The 17,879-nt window shown below is 46.0% G+C and overlaps 2 protein-coding genes across 5 annotated transcripts in view; both read right to left on the bottom strand.

Annotated features, from left to right (window-relative positions):
* IGDCC3 (immunoglobulin superfamily DCC subclass member 3) overlaps positions 1–3,206 on the bottom strand; it is a 66,529-nt gene extending 63,323 nt beyond the window's left edge. Inside the window, exon 1 of the mRNA XM_069098279.1 lies at positions 2,881–3,206. Within this exon, the coding sequence (XP_068954380.1) occupies positions 2,881–2,968 (88 nt within the window). The 5' untranslated portion in view covers positions 2,969–3,206. The remainder of the gene's footprint in view (positions 1–2,880) is intronic.
* Positions 3,207–8,861: 5,655 nt separating this feature from the next.
* Positions 8,862–17,879, bottom strand: part of IGDCC4 (immunoglobulin superfamily DCC subclass member 4) — a 43,001-nt gene continuing 33,983 nt past the window's right edge. For all 4 annotated transcript variants that reach the window (XM_069098278.1, XM_069098275.1, XM_069098277.1 and 1 more), the window contains 4 exons: positions 17,429–17,534; positions 14,962–15,193; positions 13,938–14,099; positions 8,862–12,785 (listed from right to left, as the gene is read on the bottom strand). In XM_069098278.1, the coding sequence (XP_068954379.1) occupies positions 12,321–12,785; positions 13,938–14,099; positions 14,962–15,193; positions 17,429–17,534 (965 nt within the window). In that variant the 3' untranslated portion in view covers positions 8,862–12,320. The remainder of the gene's footprint in view (positions 12,786–13,937; positions 14,100–14,961; positions 15,194–17,428; positions 17,535–17,879) is intronic.

Here is a 17,879-nt window from a genome sequence, read left to right as displayed (position 1 = left end):
CCTTCCTTCCTTCCTTCCTTCCTTCCTTCCTTCCTTCCTTCCTTCCTTCCTTCCTTCCTTCCTTCCTTCCTTCCTTCCTTTCCCCCTCTCTCTCTTTCTTTCTTTCTTTTTTTAGCTGTCATAGAATCATGACAAGTTAGGTCTGGAAAGGACCTTAAGAGATAAGCTCCATTAATTTTGCTTAGTCACAATTACTACCAAAACACCACCCCTCCCCCCAATAATACTATCGAGCATTTATATAGAGTTTTAAGGTTGGCAAAGTACTTTACAAATATCCCATATTATCCTCACAATTTCAGGAAGTAAGTGCTATAATTAACTACGGCTTTATAGATGAGGAAACTGAGGCAGTCAGAGGTTAAATGATTTGCCCATGGCACAGAGTAAGTGACCAAGGAGGAATTTGAACTTAGGTCTTTCTGACTCCCAGTCAAGGGTTCTTTCTATCCTTTGGGACACCTTAAGCATTCTTTGCCCTTTCCCACTTGAAGATGAAGGACACAGGTACCCACTCCAATACCTGGGGAGATCAGATGCCTGGGTTTGATTTCGGCATGACTTTGTGACCTAGTCCCTCTTCTGAGGTTGTTCCCCCTATTAACATATGCTGGGCTAAAGTGTACCGTAAGAGAAGGGGAAAAAAATCTCTAATTTTTCTCCCTTCTTCTCTAGGTCAGCCCAAATCCATTAAAAAAAGAGAAAAGAGAGAAAGTCCTTTGAAAATGCTTCCTCCTGCCAAGAAACTGCATATGTTAACATTCAGAGGATGTGAGTTTGAATAGGACTCTACCACTTTACTATTTCTGTGTCTTTGGGCAATCTACCCTCTGGAAACTCAATTTTAAGTACAAAACCAAGAGGTTTAACTAGAAGACTTCAGTCCCTCCAGTGAAGGAGAAGAAAGGGAAGGAATGGGAGGGGAAGGGGAGAAGACAGAAAGGAGATGAAGGAAGAGATGAGGTGTGAGAGAGAAAGCTTGTTCTCATCCCAGACGACCAAAGGTCCAGTTTCTCCATCTCCTTCACCCCACAGCCTGCTTGGCTTATTATCCAATTAATGGGACCCAGCACCACAAATTGCTCAACTTTACCCTGAGGGTGAGAGAGTAGGGCCTTCTCCCCCACCCCTGAGGAGTCATACAAAAAGAGCCTGAGATTCAGAGCCAAACCCTGCTCTCCACCCTACCCACCCCCAGCTCACTCCCTTTGTGACCTCACCGAGACCAGTTCCCTCCCTCTGGCACTAGCTGACTGAGACTGATAGCTGACTGCTGACCTGGGGGGCAACCGAGCGAGGAAGCATGCTGCTTAGAGAGCAGGCTAATTAGCATCTGGGTAAAGCACACCGCCATAGGAACCAAGAGGATTTTCCTTCGCTAAAGCGGAACAACCATCTAAAGTGCCCGAGTTACTTTCAAAGAGCGAGTAAACGAAAACATCAACTCCTTCAATAACTGTGTTTTGAAAAATTCTTTAAGATGGAATAAAGCAGCCTATTTTCAGTCTCTACTTAACCTTCCCTAGCCTCTGGTCAGCATCTCCCCAACTGCTGTGAAGGTGCATGAAGAAGTTTCTTCAATGACTCCAGGAGAGGGAAGGTTGGATGCTGTTAAGAGAGGATAGGAGCCCAGGATAAATGCAGGTCAAACATTAGGGCTGGAGAAGCCCGACCAGGATGGGAGCAGAGGACAGAGAATCGGTCCATTCTGGCCAGACAGAGATTACTGCCAAGTATAGGCAAGCCCGACCCAGCCCCAGAGTGAGTGTGCCTGTCTGCAAGCATCCTGGATGTGTGAACGTTTTGTAAGTCTGGATGAACCTGTGTACCCCGGTGCACTTTTGAATGGGTGGAAAAGTAATCGTGCTTGCCTCCTTGTGGTGTATATCTCTCACCGGCAGCATCTCTTTTTGCGACCCCGGAAGACCAGGTTCTGGCTTTATTTGTCTCTAAGACCAGAAGCCTCCTCTCAATCCCACGCTGAGTCCTAGACTGAAACTCCCCTCTTCTGACACATCCCTACTACCCGCTCTGTCCCTTCTCTTCTCAAATCGCACTCAGTTGCCTGCACACTAGTTGCTCAGTTCCAATACTATCTCTCCTACTCAGGGATCCGTCCCTTTCTGCCTTCTTTCACTCCAGTTTCCTTCCATTTTCCCATTTCAATCCTGCTCGAAGCCCCCTAACTCCCGGCTGAGTTTCCTCTCATTCTCCTTTCTGTCCTGGCTGTCTGCTCACTGCAGGATCGGAACCTTCTGGGACTGCTCTCTCTTTTTCTCTCTTCTATCTGGGCTAGGTTACGTCTTGGACTCAGTTTTACTTCCTTCACCTGTATCTCTCTTCACTCTGAGCTCCATCCACTCAGCCTCAGACTCCTCTCAGACTCTATTCTATCCCGGCTCCATCTCCTTTCACCTTGGGGTCTACCCCTCCGGGGTCCATCCTCTCTCCATCTCCCTTCACTCTGGGTTTCATCCTCTCTCCGTCTTAAGTACTCCAGACTCCAATCCCTTCCCGTGGCCCATCCTTGCTCCCTCTCCCTTCACCCCGAGCTGCATTCCTTCCCCGGGTCCATCTCCGCTCCATCTCCCTTCTCCCTGGGTTCCATCCCCTCCCGTACTGTCCATCTCCGCTCCATCTCCCTTGGTCCACCCTTCTCCATCTCCCTTCACTCAGGGCTCCAACCCCTCCCGGGGTCCAACCTCTCTCTATATCCCTTCACTCTGGATTCTATCCCCACTCATTCTCCCTTCACTCCGGGCTTCTTCCCCTCTCGGACTCCGCCCCAATCTAGTTTTGGTCCTGGGTCCGCAGTCCGCTCGGCCCCGCCTCCCCTTGCCCCTGCCCCTGCCCTTGCCCGGCCCCTGCCCCGACACTCACCGCTTCCAAGAACGAGCTGCAGCAGCAGCAGCCGAAGCAGCAGCAGCCAGAAGCGGGGGCGCAGGAGCGCGGGGCGCGGCGGAGCCATGGGGTGCTTTGCTCTTTTCTGCTCAGCTCCGGACCTGTTAGTGTCCACACTACGCCCCTCGAAGACGGCGCCGGGGCCGAGATCGGGGCCCGGGCCGCGGCCGAGCCCGGGCGGCTGGAGGCTGGGACCGCATGCCGCTGCCTAGGAGCGTCGGGGCTGCGGGGAACTCGGCGCTTGCGCCATCTTGCACATAGAGGAGCGATCTGTCAGCATCTCGCTCCGAGCGCTCGGAGCACACGCTCCCCACCCGCCGCTGGCCCGCTCTCTCCTCCCACTGCCTCCATTCCCTCCCCTCTTCCCTCCCCCTTTCCCCTCTAGCCACCCTGTCCCCTCCCCCCTTCTCCCCAACCCCCTCTCTCTGGAGGCCCAGTCTGGGGAACAAAAGACCCAACCAGCGCTTTATTCGGCCGGACATCCCCGGCAGCGCCGCTGCCTCCCCCTCTCCCGCCCTCCTTCCACTCTTTGAACTGAGGCCGGCGGGGCCCTAGAACTCCCTAAGCTCCTGCAGTCCCGGCGAGCTTCGAAGCTCTGTGGACCTCTCCCTCCTTCTGCGAGAAGGAAGATCTTTGAGAAGGAGTTACCAAGAAAGACTGGGAGTGCACCCTCAGGCTTGACTTTCAAAATAACGGAGAGGGGGGAAGTGGAGGGCATGTGTGTGTGTACAGGAAGCCTGGAAGAAGAGACGAAAGAGGCAGAGATGCCCTGTTTTGAAACTGACCAAGCCCCTTGTGGCTTACCACTCAGTGGAAGAATTTGAACCAAAGTCTTACACTCTAGATAGTGTATATGTGTAGGGTGTATATGCCTAGGGAAGATAAACAGGTGATGTTGTTGTTAATCATGTCTCACTCCTAGTGACCCCATGGACCATACTGTGTCCATGAAATTTTCTTGGCAAAGATACAGGAATGGTTTGCCATTTCCTTCTCCAGCTCAGGGTCACACTAGTGTCTGAAGAAGAATTTGAACTCAGATCTTCCTGACTATATCCATTGACTCACCTTGGTACTTCCTAAGTGATAGATTAGATAGATAGGTGTGCATTTGCAGAGAAGATAGGTAACAACAGATAGGTGTGTGTGTGTTTGTGTGTGTGTAGAGACAAGGGAGAGGGAGGAAGAAGACTGCAAGAGATAAAAGTATAGGGGGAGAAATGGGAGAGGGAGAAACACAGAGAGACATACACATAGACAGGGAATACTTGAATAAAACAGCAAAAAGTTTTTAGTGACCTCCTGGGAAGCATGTGAGTACCACAAAATCAGTTAAGTCATTCAGTTTTGAGATTTCTTGGGATACCCTCTCACCCTGGGATAATCCATAGCTCCGGATCTACTTTTATTTGGATAAGAGAGCTAATGAAAATCACTTTACCTTTCTGTCAGTTTCCACATCTGTAAAATTAGGATGAAAAGTAGACAGTTGTAATTGACAGTGGATAGAGGGCCTGCCTAGAGTCAGTAAGAACAGGATCCAAGTCCTACTTCTGACACCTACTAGCTGTGTGATACTGATCAGGTCATTTAGCTTTTCACAGTGACTCAGACAAGTCTCTGAGATTATAAATTATAGATGAATTGACAACCTGTGTTGAGGAGGGAGATTTCATACTAGGAGCTCTCTACACTGATGAAATCACAGGTACAGACCACACTCCCCCACCCCCACCCTCTTCACCAAAATGAAGCCATGCCTTTCACACTACTTTTGAAGTGGTATTTTTTTAGATCGTGACCAAAATGTTTAAACACAATGAAAAATTTACAATGTGACAGAAATTTAGGAAGGACTATTACCATGCTTTCTAATTGGAAAACTTTCAAAGAGATCATCTGTCAAGAAACACATTGGCTGGTAATAAAACATAGGACCCAGGTGAGGATGTATGGTAGGAGTATCTAAACCACATAAATTTACATAGAACATTGTCCATGCTATCCTATCATGGTCATGAATCCTGAGTACTGTGACTCCTGTTGGGTCTATCACAGATTCACTTACCATTTGTTGAAGACCTACTATGTGCAAGGCACTATGCTAAGGTACAATGGATTAAAGATAAAAATCAAATATTCTTGTCCTCAAAAAGCTTCCATTCTATAAAGGGGGAAATACATTTAGAGATATAAAGGAACTTAGAGAGGACATGTAATCTAATCTGTTCATTTTAAATATATGAGGAAAATGAGGCCATATACATATAGGTAAGGCAATAAAAATATATTCTAAGTAAATATAAAATAATTTATTGGGGCAGGGGAATCAGGAAAGGTCCCATGTAGGAGGTGCCACTTGAACTGAGTCTTAGTGGAATTGAGGAATTTGAAGAACCAGAGGTGATAAGAGATGGCATTCTGGGAATATATGGGGAACAGCCCAGTTTGGCTGTAAGACAGAGTATGAAGAGAGTTTGGAACGACAGGCTGGAGCCAGATTGTGACGGGCTTTAAATGCCAAACATTTGTATTGTTTATATTTTATCCACTGCAACACTTCCACTAAATGTTGTCTGTGTCTATGCCTTCAATATTTGTCTGGAATCAGGCAATCTTCTCACTGAGGAGGGGAGAGAATCTCACACTTAGCCTGGGACATTAGGATTTATGTGTTTGGGGGGAAGGGATGAAGACAGGCTGGTCCCTTTTCTCTTTGTCACTCACAGATTGTTCAATCCTATTTTTGTCTACTTGACTGGGAGGCCATGTGGCATGCCAGAAAGAGCATCAGGACTGGATCTAACTCGAACTTTTGCTAGGTAATTCCTTTCTCTGTGCTCCAAATTCCCTAATCTATAAAATCATTGAACAAGACAGTCTAGAAAGTCTCTTTCAGTCCTCCTTCTTTCCCGTGTCTTGGTTTTGGTACCAAGAAACTTGGGTGCCAGTGATTACAATGTAATCAGGTTGCCTCTAAAAGAATGGGTATGAGTTTAGAACCACATGAATTCAATTTAAACAAAATCTGCACAACTTTGGGAATTCTAAGGTCTTCCACATATTTGTTGGGTTGGGGGAAGGAAGTATTAATTGAGGGAAGAGGGCAGGGGAAGACCACTTTCCTGTATAAAGCACATCTCTCAGTTCCTGAGGTGAAAAGATACCTAACTGGTTACTATCCAACGTTTATCAGAATGGAACATGGTATTAGTGGATAGTGTTGAAGTTGATATCAGTAAGATCAGAGTTCAAATCCTACTTTATGATCCTGGTCAAGCCACTTTCTTGACCTCAATTTCCTCATCTGGAAGGGGCTGCAAGGTAGTAGAGTGGACAGAACACAAGAAGACTCAGCTTCATGAGTTCAAATATAGCCTCAGACACTGGGCAGCTGGGTGAGCGTAGGCAAGTCACTTAACTCTGTTTGCCCATTAGTAAAATGAAGTGGAGAAGGCAATGGCAAACCACTAAAGTATCTTTGCCAACAAAACCCCAAATGGGGCAATGAACAGTCAGACACGATTGAAACAACTCAGCAACCACAGATTGAGGCTAATGATAGCATTTACCCCCACCAAGTTGCTGTCAGGATCAAATGAGATGGTGTATGTGTAAATGTCAATATTATTATGATTATCCCACTTCAGACAACTACTAGTTGTGTGATCCTGGGCACGTTTGCTTAACCTTGTGGAGTCTCAGTTTCATCATCTGTAAAATAGAAAGAATCATAATACCTATCTCTCAGGGCTGTTCAGAGGACCAAATGAAATAATGTACATAAAATGTATAAATCCTCAAGTGCTATATAGATGTGAACTTTTATTATTGTTAAAGGGAATCACTGGAACATCTTAACAACGTTATATGAGGGTAGAAAGGGAAGAAACCTCCCTGATTGATTTCCCTGTAGGAGTTCAACAATCTTCTTACTTCATGCCCTCTCAAATTCTTTGGGAATGTAGGAGAAGTAGACTTGGCTTCATCAATTGCCACTGTTAGTTTTCAAAGTCATATTGATAAATGTGTTAAATCCTCTGAACTTATAAAAGTTCATAGTTTGAATGACATGCAAAGATTGATAATCTGTTATGTACAAATATGCTTACTTTCTTCCTCTCTGATGTCCTTCCAGCCTCCTCTCCCCCTCCTCCATTACTTGAGGATCTCACCTACCAATTCACTCTGGGATCAGAATCAAAACTGACTGTGTCCCTTTTTTCCTGCTCCCATCGGTATGGGGATCCAGCCCTTCTGAAGAAGCATGTACCACGTCCACAGAGCCAGAGGTAAAGGACTAAAACATGTATTCAGATCCCCAGTGTGAATGTCTTCTATTCCTACTGATGTGTTCCTGAATACACATGGAAAGATTCACTCAAACATCTAGACTCCATTTCCTGTAAATTTATGTTATCTAATATTACCTGGCCTTTCCTGTTGCATGGCAATTCTTTGATTCTTTTGTTGATTCTCATGTTTTCTTTAGCATCTAGGCTCTACATTCCCAAGGGCCTTGTTCAGTGCTGGGCAGATAGAGGAGTAAGGTTAACAAAGTGATGCTCAGATCACCTTGAAAATTCCTATGGAGAAAGTCTGGCTCTTTTTTTCCTCTGTGCTTATAAAGTAAGAGAGAACCTGATTCCCTGTAGAACAGTGGAAAGAACACTGGATTTGGAACCATAAAACCTAGTTTAAATACTTGCTCTGTCACTAATTTGATGTTACCATTCACTACTATTTTTGTATACCCAGTACCAGACACAGTGGCACTTAATACCTTTTGATTGACTTGACATGCTGGACCTCAGTTTCCTCATCTGAAGAAGGAGGGTGTTGGAATTCATGACCTCTGTGGTCCCTCTTAACTACATGATCTATTGCTACATGCTTTCCCCGTATATATTTAAAAAAAACACCATTTCTTGTCTTGGAGAAATTTCCTTGGGCAGAAAAGCTGTTTTCCACCACTGTAACTACTAGTCTATGGTTTTTTCCACTCAAGTGGCCACAACCCTAGTTCAGGCCCTCTAACTAAAAGTCTACATTGCAATATCCTCCTAATTGCTCTCTCTGCCTCTGGTGTCTCCCTTCTTCAATGTATCCCCTACCTACCTATCAAATTGTTATTCCTAAAGTGCAGGTCTGACCATGTCCCTCTCCTTCTTAAGAAGCCTCAGTTAACTTCCTATTGCTTCTAGGACAAAATACAAAATCCTCTGTTGGGGCTTATAAAGCCCTTTACAATCTTGCTCGATCCTCTTTTCAGGCTGATTTCATTTAATGCCCCCCATTAACTCTACATCCCAGCCAGATTGGCCTACTTGAAACTCATTTCATTACTAGGGCAGCTAGGTGACAAGGTAGATAGATCCCCGGGTCTAGAGTCAAGAAGACCTGAGTTCAAACATAGTCCAAGGCACATACTAGCTCTGTGACCCTGGGGTCACCTCTGTTTGCCTCAGTTTCCTCATCTGTAAAATAGGGATAATACACCTCCTAGGGTTTTTGTGAGGATCAATGAATATAATAATTGTAAAGCACTTAGTAGGTGCTATAAAATGCTAGCTATTATTAATCTTAGTTATTATTATTGCACAGTCTGAAACAGTCTACCTCTTTTATTCTGCTTCTTGGCACTCCTAGCTCCTTCAAGGATCAGTTCAAGCATCACTTCCTATGAGAAGCCTTTCCTAATTCTTCCAGGTGTTGGTGCTGGGCTCCCATCCCACCCTGAAATTACAAAATCCAAATAAAATCAAATATTTTGATTTATCTGTGTAAAAGCTGTCCACTCATGCATCCCCTCCTTCCCTCTCCCCCCAAGAGTGTAAGTTCCTTGAAGACAGGAACTTTGACTTTTCCCATCTTTGTATTCCCAATGCTTAGAAAACAGTAGGTGCTTAATACATGCTTGTTGAATTAAACTGAATTTGGTTCCTGTGGAGAACACAGCATTTTTTTTTGGAAAATAGTTTATTAATTCATTAATGAAGGGATACATGGTCATTGCCATCTTGGCATCTTAACGCTAAAGAATATCTGTGAGGAGAGGCGAGAAGCTGCTAAGGAAAGAAAGAGATAATTAAATAATACAGCATGAGCTAATACAGATAAATAGTAGGGCAGGTGCTGATTACACTTGTCATGCATCATAGGAAGGAAATCTTAAAGCAAAATCATTTTTTAAAAAGCAGCATCAGTGAAAAGTGATAAGAGAGTGGAGACTCTACCCTGTAACGTACCAACAGTCTCTTTCCCAGTAAATACTTTTAAGAGACAAAGCCAGCACCTCCAAGATGATTTGCTGAGCAAAACAGCATCTGGAATGCTGGAAAGGATCAGGCCCACTTTCTTATCAAGTATGAGTTATAGGCAGAGACCAGATTTATTACTTATTTGCTTTTGAGAAACAATTTTCCATCCCAACCTAATGGGTTATAAATTGTCTCATTTGCAGCTACTTAATTTAAACCAGAATTTCACTGCCTGTTAAACAAGGACATGAAAAATGAGGACACACAGTGCCACGCTAGAAGCGTACAGCCAGGCCTGAGCTGCTGCCATAAACATCAGAGTAGAAACAGGAAAACAAAATAAAGCAAGGATTCCGACCTTCTGAGCAACAAGCCAATGTGCACGGCTGTGTAGTCAAGCCGTAGCCCCAAAGGCTACTGGAAATGGCAGGAGCTATGAATGGTTCTGGGTTCAGCAGCCTCCAATGCCAACCTCCTTGATCTTTAGTGGGATGCTGGTGATGATGGGGAGGTTTGGAGGGGGGTGGGGAAGCAGGTCTACAGGTTAAGGGTTTCAAGCATGAGTGAAACAACACGTAATAAACACACAGATGCCTTCTGTTTCCACACCAATAGTCTGATGAAACTATAGGAACTCTGGAATATATTTCATGATTTGATGGGGTGGGGAGGGATGGGGGGAAGAAAGAAGATTGTTTCTTAATTTGGCACAGAAGCCAGAGTTAACCCATGACTCTCTATTCTGTTTAAAGTAGCAAACAGGGAGAAGTTTCTCCCCAATCCCAAACACAGTGCCCTAGGAAAAGGATTAAAGTGAAAAGTAAGTGTCTATCCTGCCTAGGGAATGGGAGTTGGCATACACGAATAGGAACAATTAATCAATGAGCATTTATTAAGAACCTAGCGTACAACAAACTCTGCTAGGTGCTGAGAATCACAGGATTGGATAGAAAGGACCTCAGATACCATGTAGAAGGTTCTATAATGATTCCAGAAATGAGTTTAAACCAAAGGAATGAAACATGGTATCTTCTCACCCTGGCCTCCCTCCCCACCCCCACCCTACTCTGGTCTTTCTTAGGTGATCTACTTATACAGATCTTGGGGATGGGGGGAGATGGGGGTATAGCCTACCCCTTCAGGGCTCCTATCTATGAGGGCAGAAGGCTGGGAGCATTCAGTGCTCCATAGGAGTACTGCTACTTAAACTGATCTGTCTGGTGCCTGGGACTAGAATCAAGTCAAGTTTCAAAGGTGGAGTCCTTTCAGTAGGGGAATTGGCCAGAGTTAGCCCCAAACCTGTGGTAGCTGCACTCTGGCATCTTCTGGGTCTTGGGAGCTGGGGTATGCCCCCTCTTCAGTTATTGCTCTGGAAAGGAAATCTTTTCCCCACCCCAATCTTTTCTCACAGCCTGCTCTACTGGCAGGTTAAATCAGAGAGAAAATTGATTATCCAGGCAAATGTGACCATGTGAATATCCAATTTAGATTATGACACCACTGCCCCAAATTTAAAACCAACCCCCCCCCCAATCTTTTGGATGAACTGAATTAATCCAGCTGTATCCAAGGCCAGGGTGGAGGAGAGAGGTGATGCTTCACAGAGAAGTGCAAGCTTCCCATACAGGCACCTGACAGGCAGGTGGGCTGTGGTTTTTTAAAGTCACTGAAGTGGGCACAGTTGCATCTTTAGAGAAAGGTGGTACAAGAACTAGTTACAGATGGATGGGGCAGGGGAATCACTTCAGCCTCTGAAACAGATGTGAGGTAGTCCTGTTGTGAGGAGGGAAATGTAAAACCAACCACAAGAGAAGTGAAAAGGGGAGATGGTGATGAGGATGGGGAAAAGATGAAAAGAACAGACTAGAAGAGGGTGTGAGAGAGATGAGAGGGGGAGAAAAGGGGCAAGGAGGAGGTAAAAAGAGGGGGAGAGAGGGCAAAGGGGGGGAAGAGAAATACAGAACGGGGGAGATAAAGAGGAGGGAGGGGAGGAGAGAGGAGAGAGAAAGTGGAAGGGCAGGAAAAGCAGGAGAGCAGTGTGGAGGGACAGTTCAGGGGAAAAGGAGGACAGGACAGGGAAGAGAGAGGAGCATCTAAGGAGAGATGGAAGGCATTTACAGGGAAGAAGGCAAGAGAAAGAAGAGTAAGGCGGGGGGGGGAATGGGGACAGGGCAGAGAAGAGAGAAGAGGAGAAGAAAGACAGAACAAGAGGGAAAGGCTGAGGGAGACAGAGAGTGGGGATGACAGAAGGGAGACAGGGAGAGGGAAATAAGATGAGGGAGTAAGAGAAAGACAGGAAAAAGATAGGATAGGAGTACATAGGGAAACAGAGACAGAATGATGAGGAGAGATGCAGGAGGAAGAAAAAGAGAGAAGGGGAAGGAGAGAGGAGGGAAAGATTTCAAGGGAAGGGAGAGAGGCAGGACATGGGGAAAGAGACTAGCAAGTAGCATAAAACCAGGCTTTGCTCGAAATAAAAACAAAACAAAGTTGTTCAGAAGGGACTCAGAGTCACTTGCACACACAGGAGGAAAATGGGTGGCAGGAAAGATGCACCTAGAATGTTAGGCACCTGAACCTACTTGGGGCTGCCTACCCCTGGCCAGAGAGGGAGGCAGTCTAGGGGTGGCACTGTCTTGCTAAGACAGGGTGTTAGAGACACTCTCAGAGTGTGTAATAAAAGATGTGGAGTCATGGAAAGGTTGGCAGGCCACAGCAACAGGAGGTGCTCCTGGGGACTGTCCTAGAAAGAATATTATCTACTAACCCATTTACTCCTCATTCTCATAAGCACTGAGCAAAGCCAATAGTAGAAGATGTCCATGATTCCCCAATAAACACAACACCCTTCCTCCCGACCCACTAACCAAATGTGTGCATCCACATGTTTGCATGGGTCTGCAGAAGCACATGTATGATAATGTGGAACGGAGCCTAGATCTTAAGGGGGCAGGAAGGCATGACTGCCTAAAAGAAGTGAGGCACTTTGGGAAGAGCAGACTCCTAGGGTGTGGGATCTAATTATTCCAGGGCACCCACTGGCTCCTCCCAAGGGGCCGCATGGAGGTCTCCACATGGCTTAGTGAGGAGGTGCACGTACATATGCACAAATGCAAATGTTGTTTCACATGGTCCAGATCAAATGCCAAGCTTTGCCAATCAGGGCCATAGACTTTGGGTTGTAATGGATGAGTGGAGGCCAGAGGAACTGCCCTGAAGGCCATCTAGTTGTCCAGAAAGAGTTGGGGATCCCTTTATCAGTTGCCCACCAGTATAGGCATCAGGGTACTCAGTAGTTGTTTTCTCCAGGGCATTTCCATGCTGGGAGAAGCCATTGCAGAGGTCTTGGACATTAGCTGCCTCTGGCTGGTGAGTCTGTCTGTCCAGCCCTGCAGCTTCTAGCTCATCTCCTCCCAGGTCTCTAATTGCCCAGTCTGTTTCCAGCCCCAGCTCACTGATATGGGAGGGGGAAGCTGGAGACCCGGGAGGTGTGGGGTCCCTAGGCTCTGGGCCATAGAGCTCAGGATCATTGTGCCCTTCAGATGCTGAGAAGTCAGAGTGGACAATGACATCAGCCTCCACTTGGTTTCTGCAGGATGAAAGAGGTTTCTTTCTTCCATCGCTCTGGTGGGGACAAAGAACACAAAATATAAAAAGTGAACATGCTGAGAAGAACACAAAGGGACCACCACATCTCAGAGTGGAGGGATAATAAAATGGTTGTCATACCCCAGATTTTGGGGAGGGACAATGAATGACCATCACATGGGGGAGGGGGACCCAGACTAACCGCCAGGCCCTGTGGGATACACATGGAAAGGCAGTTCACTGTAGGGGAACAAATATTAGGCTTATAGTCACAGATCCAATACTAGCTATGTAACCAAGGTAAAATGATTTAACCTCTTTGATACTCAGTTTCGCCATCTGTAAAATAAGGACAATAGGGGTGGCTAAGTGGCGAAGAGAATAGAGCACCGGCCCTGGAGTCAGGAGGACCTGAGTTCAAATTTGGCCTCAGACACTTAACACTTACTAGCCTTGTGATTTTGGGCAAGTCACTTAACCCCAATTGCTCTGCTTTTCCCCCTTCCCCCCCCCAAAAAAAGAAAAGGTTAATAACCTATCTTACAGAATTGTGAGGAAAGCTCATTGTCTTTCTTGTATCATAGGTTCTAGGAGACTTAAGGATCATCTCGTCCAATTTTCTCAAGATAAGAAAATTGAAGCCCAGAAAGATTTAGTCACTTGGTCAAGGTTATGCAGGTGCTAAACAGCAGCACACAGATTCACATTCAGGTTCTCTGACTCCATTACTCCACTCTACCTTCTCATTAAAGCCTGAATGTGCTATATAAATAAAAAAGCATTCTGACATGCACCAGGTAGATAAGGCTAGGGAGATGGACACCCAGTCACCCCAGTCCCCTAAGTCAGAGGAGCTCTAGAACCACAGTGGGTGGGTCTGAGACTGTGAGGTCTCAAATACTCCCATATGGTTTTGAAGCCAGTCTGGAGGTTCACATCCCTTTCAAGAAACCTAGGTTGGAAGAAAAAGGTACAGACAGGTCCCCAAATCTAGTCATTTCCAGGGTAAGACTCTTGGAATCTCTAGGTAATTCATGAAACCCATGTACCTCTAGAGAACTAGTTTAGATAATGAAATACCTCTTTACCCCAAAGAAGAGTTAATGGGTGATACCTGATGAGGGCTGTTCCCACCCACCAAATGCTGGCCCAAACCCTTACCACTCCCACTTCTCCATACACACTAACCATCATGGCATCATACATCAGGGCCTGAAGTAGCAGGGTCTGCCCTGCTCCAGCTGGGGGCAGCAGGGCTTGGGTCAGAGCAGGGTTAGCACCTGTCTGAGGTGCCCCACATCCAGCCCAAGTTCCCGACCAGCTCAGCCCTCCAGACTGAGCCCACGTGACCTGCAGGCAAAGGGTAAAAGACTGGTCAGTGTTTAAAGCCAAAGCTAGATTTTTCTACAGGGTAGGGATGGAGTGAATGTGAGGTTGTCGTGTGAGGGCGCCTGAAAGGTGGAATTTATAGGTGGAAGATGTCATTTGGCATAGGCCTTAAGATACAGATGATAAAGATTAGGAGATCAAGCTGACTGGCTTCTTCCGGATGGGAAAGATGTTAGGAATGGCTCTACTGGAGAAACCTTAGGGCAGGGGTCAATGTCTGTGTGGGGGCAGGACAGGAGAGGAGTGGGATCTGTTTTACATTGGGAAAGGTATCTGGTTAAATCTCCAGTCTGAAGTGAAGGTGTGAGGCATGGCAAGGGAATCACTGCATGTGGGGGAAGGGAGGAAGTTTGGATGAACAATCAAGATCTAAAACATGATATTCTGACTTCAAGTTTAGGCCATTTACTATTGATCCCATTTCAGATGGGCTCACTGTCTTCAGGGAAGTGAAGTGGGTCAAGTAGAAGGAAGGATCAACAAGAGAAGCCGAGTCTACTGGGAAGGGGGATCGACCTTGGAGCTCATTCCAGCTCTTTTGAGTGGGGCTCTTGATCAATAGGGTCTGCCCACGGTATCTATACGGAACCCTTCCCCTCCGGGAGAACCAAATTGGCCAGAGGGATGGTGGCCCATCTGCTCTCTCTTCCTCCATTGACATCTGGCCCAGAGGAAATGGAAATCCTCACTTGGCACATGCTATGCTCTGCCACCCCCTGGTGTCCTAGGGGAGAACTGACATGTGGGAGCAGTCCGAGGAAGCCACCAAACTAGGGCTATGGCCAACCAGGGGTTCTTGTGGACGAGGGGCCCCAAATGTCACCTTTCTCTTGGTGTGGCCTCGACCTTCAACACCACCCCCCATGAGGTTGTGCACTTCAGCTGCCTCATCGAGATCTGGGAAAGGAGAGAGGGATCCATCCTGAAGCCGAGGGTGAGGACACACAAGGGATTCAAGCTCATGGGCAGCAGGTGGCCCAGGCGGCCCCAGCTGGGCCCGGGAGTAAAGTCGAGGGTTCTCAGCTGCGGGAGAGGCCAGGCCAGGGAGCGATTCCCTAGAAAGGAGGAAAGGCGGAGAAAAAGGCAAAGGCATAAGAGGATGTGCTTGGGGTGGGGTGGGGGCGGAACACTGAAAAGATCCAGAAGCCATTGTCATTGGAGTATGAGTAAATGGATCCTAAATGCTCCAAATGGCTCCTGAACGGACTATGATATGTCTCCTGGCCAAGAATTCCCATCTCTTTCTATTTCATTTCCAATAAGAAAGGAATCTTATTAAATAATCTTATTAAAAATCTTTTTTTAAAAATTAAAAAAAATAATCTTATTAAAAAAATCTCAATTGGAAGAATTCTCAGCAATTGTTTATTTTAAGCCACTTCTTAAGCAAGAAGTCATTGTCCTAATACCTGGATAGGTCCAAAAACAAAGACCAGATTCTGCCATTGTGGAGTAGTAGACAGTGATGGATGTAGGTCAGGAGGACCTGGGTTTGAATCCTGCCTCAGATACTATCTGTGTGACCCTGCGCAAGTCATTTAACCTCTCTTAGTCCCACTTTCTTCATCTGTAAAATGAACTCAGTGACCTCTAAGACCCTTCCAGGTCTAAATCTATGATTCTATCTAACCCAGACTGGGTCAATGAATGACATCTCCACATGGGAGCCATTGTCCCTTTCCCACCTATCCTGGAAAAGCCCTCTGTTCTGAACCCAGGCTGGGGTGAGGTGAGGAATTGTGGAGAAGGAAGTAGTAGAGTGTTTTGGATAAAGAAGATACCTTAATAATATGGAAATATGCTTTGCATGATTTCACATGTATGACTGATATCACAACGCTTGCCTTCTAAATGGGTGTGTGAAGGACTGGAGGTGGGGGGAGAATTTGGAACACCAAAAAAAAAAAGTTAAAAATAAATGGTAAATTTATTAAAGGAAAAATATAAATTAAAAAAGGAGATGCCTTTAACTTGATTCACATTTCCCTGATTTCAGATTTAGCCCAAAAGTTGGACTTAAGGAAGAGCTGATCCCTCTTCCTGCCTATCCCCACTGTCTGGGGGCAAATATCTCATTGACCCAGAACAGTAGAAACAGGAAGGGCTATCTGGGGCTATCTTTTGCTAGGCAACTTTGTATCTAAGTAAATTATTCAACTTGGAAACATATAATATCAACTTTTCCTATTTCCCCTAGTTCTTCTCTTTTTCTAATTGCTTCTCTAAATGCTGATCCAAGATGATAGAAAAGACAAAGAGGGACAAAGAAAGCTGCTTTTGTCGGCCTTTGTCAGCTTTTGCCAGTTGTGTCCTGTGGAGAGTGATGTCAGCATGGCATTGAGATCCTCTCTACCAAGATAAGGTGTAGAGTGAGGAACCTAGAAGGACCCAGGGTTGCTTGTTGTTGTTCATCCTTGGTTCTCAAATACAACCATGACATCAGGGAGGTGATGCCATGATTTGCAAGTGCATTGGATTGAAGTGAGGCAGGGCTGTGCAAAGTCTTCAACCTCAATTTCTCTCCGGGAGCCACCTGGGTCCAGTGGCCAGATACAGATCAGGATGATTGAAGATGGCCCTGGAGCCAGTGAACCAGTGACAATGAAGATGGATGGAGGGTATGACCAAAGAGATTCTGGGGCAGACCCTTACAAGAAATAGTAGATGCTACCAAACTCCATCTTCCACTTGATAATCATCACTAATGTTTCCTCCAGCCCAGCGTCTGATCTTGGATGGGGGTGCCCAAGGACCATCTGGAGGGAGGCCATGGTTTCGCTCCTCAATATCATCTCCAAATGGGGCAGCCAGGTAGCACAGTGAATAAGAGCACCGGCCCCAGTGTCGGGATGACCTGGGATCCAATCCGGGCTCAGACACTTGGCACCCACCCAGAAACACCTGGCCGTGTAACCTTGAGCAAGTTACTTAACCCCAATTGCTTACAAATATATATAATCTCCAAAGATGAGGAGGAGAGTTGGAAATTAATAAATTCTTTTTTATAAGAGTATCCATCCCTAAACTCTCATCCAGGAGTTATCTAAACCTTTTGTTTAAGCCTACTTCCATTTCCCCCATTGGAATACAAGTGCCTTGAGGGGAGGAACTGTACTTTTCTTGGTTCTTTGTATCCCTGGGGCTTGGCACAATGCCTGGCATACAGTAAGCACTTAATATGTGCTTGGTGACTGACTGCCATTGTTAGGGTTATGTTTTCTGGAGGAAGATGAGGAGAAAGGCTGAGAACCTCTGATTTACACTCCTCATTCCCCAGCTCATCTTCTCACCTGTGGGAGTTGTTTCTGAGGCCAGCACACATGCAGGCAAGGAGGCAGAGGAGGCCCAGGCAGACACCCACAATGATGCCTGTGACAGAGTGCACATCCAGGACATCTGGAAGACAAAAGAGAGAGGATGTGAATAATCAAAACTGTAGACAGTTCCAGGTATTTAAGATATTCTGAGGGTCCTTATACCTCCCATGGGAAGACCTAGAACATATCCTTAACATATAAATGTGGGCAACCCTGATTTCTGGTAACATGTCAAGCAGGTTATGTTGGAAGAGTCCTTTACTCAGCCCTTGCCTACTACAGGGCTTTTGGTATGCATTGACCATCCAGAAGATGCCATTTCTGGAAAATATCCTAAATCAGCCTGCTAATGAAACAACTGCCCTCCCCTTGCCTGCCAAACTGAACCAGTCTCCTAATGAAGCTATTAATCCCCTACTCCCCC

This window comes from Petaurus breviceps, unplaced genomic scaffold (genome assembly GCF_028583685.1).
Source record: "Petaurus breviceps papuanus isolate PSGF00001 unplaced genomic scaffold, PetGlider_PUasm1.0 37, whole genome shotgun sequence".
Taxonomy (NCBI): domain Eukaryota; kingdom Metazoa; phylum Chordata; class Mammalia; order Diprotodontia; family Petauridae; genus Petaurus; species Petaurus breviceps.
This window is presented reverse-complemented; position numbering and strand designations above follow the sequence as displayed.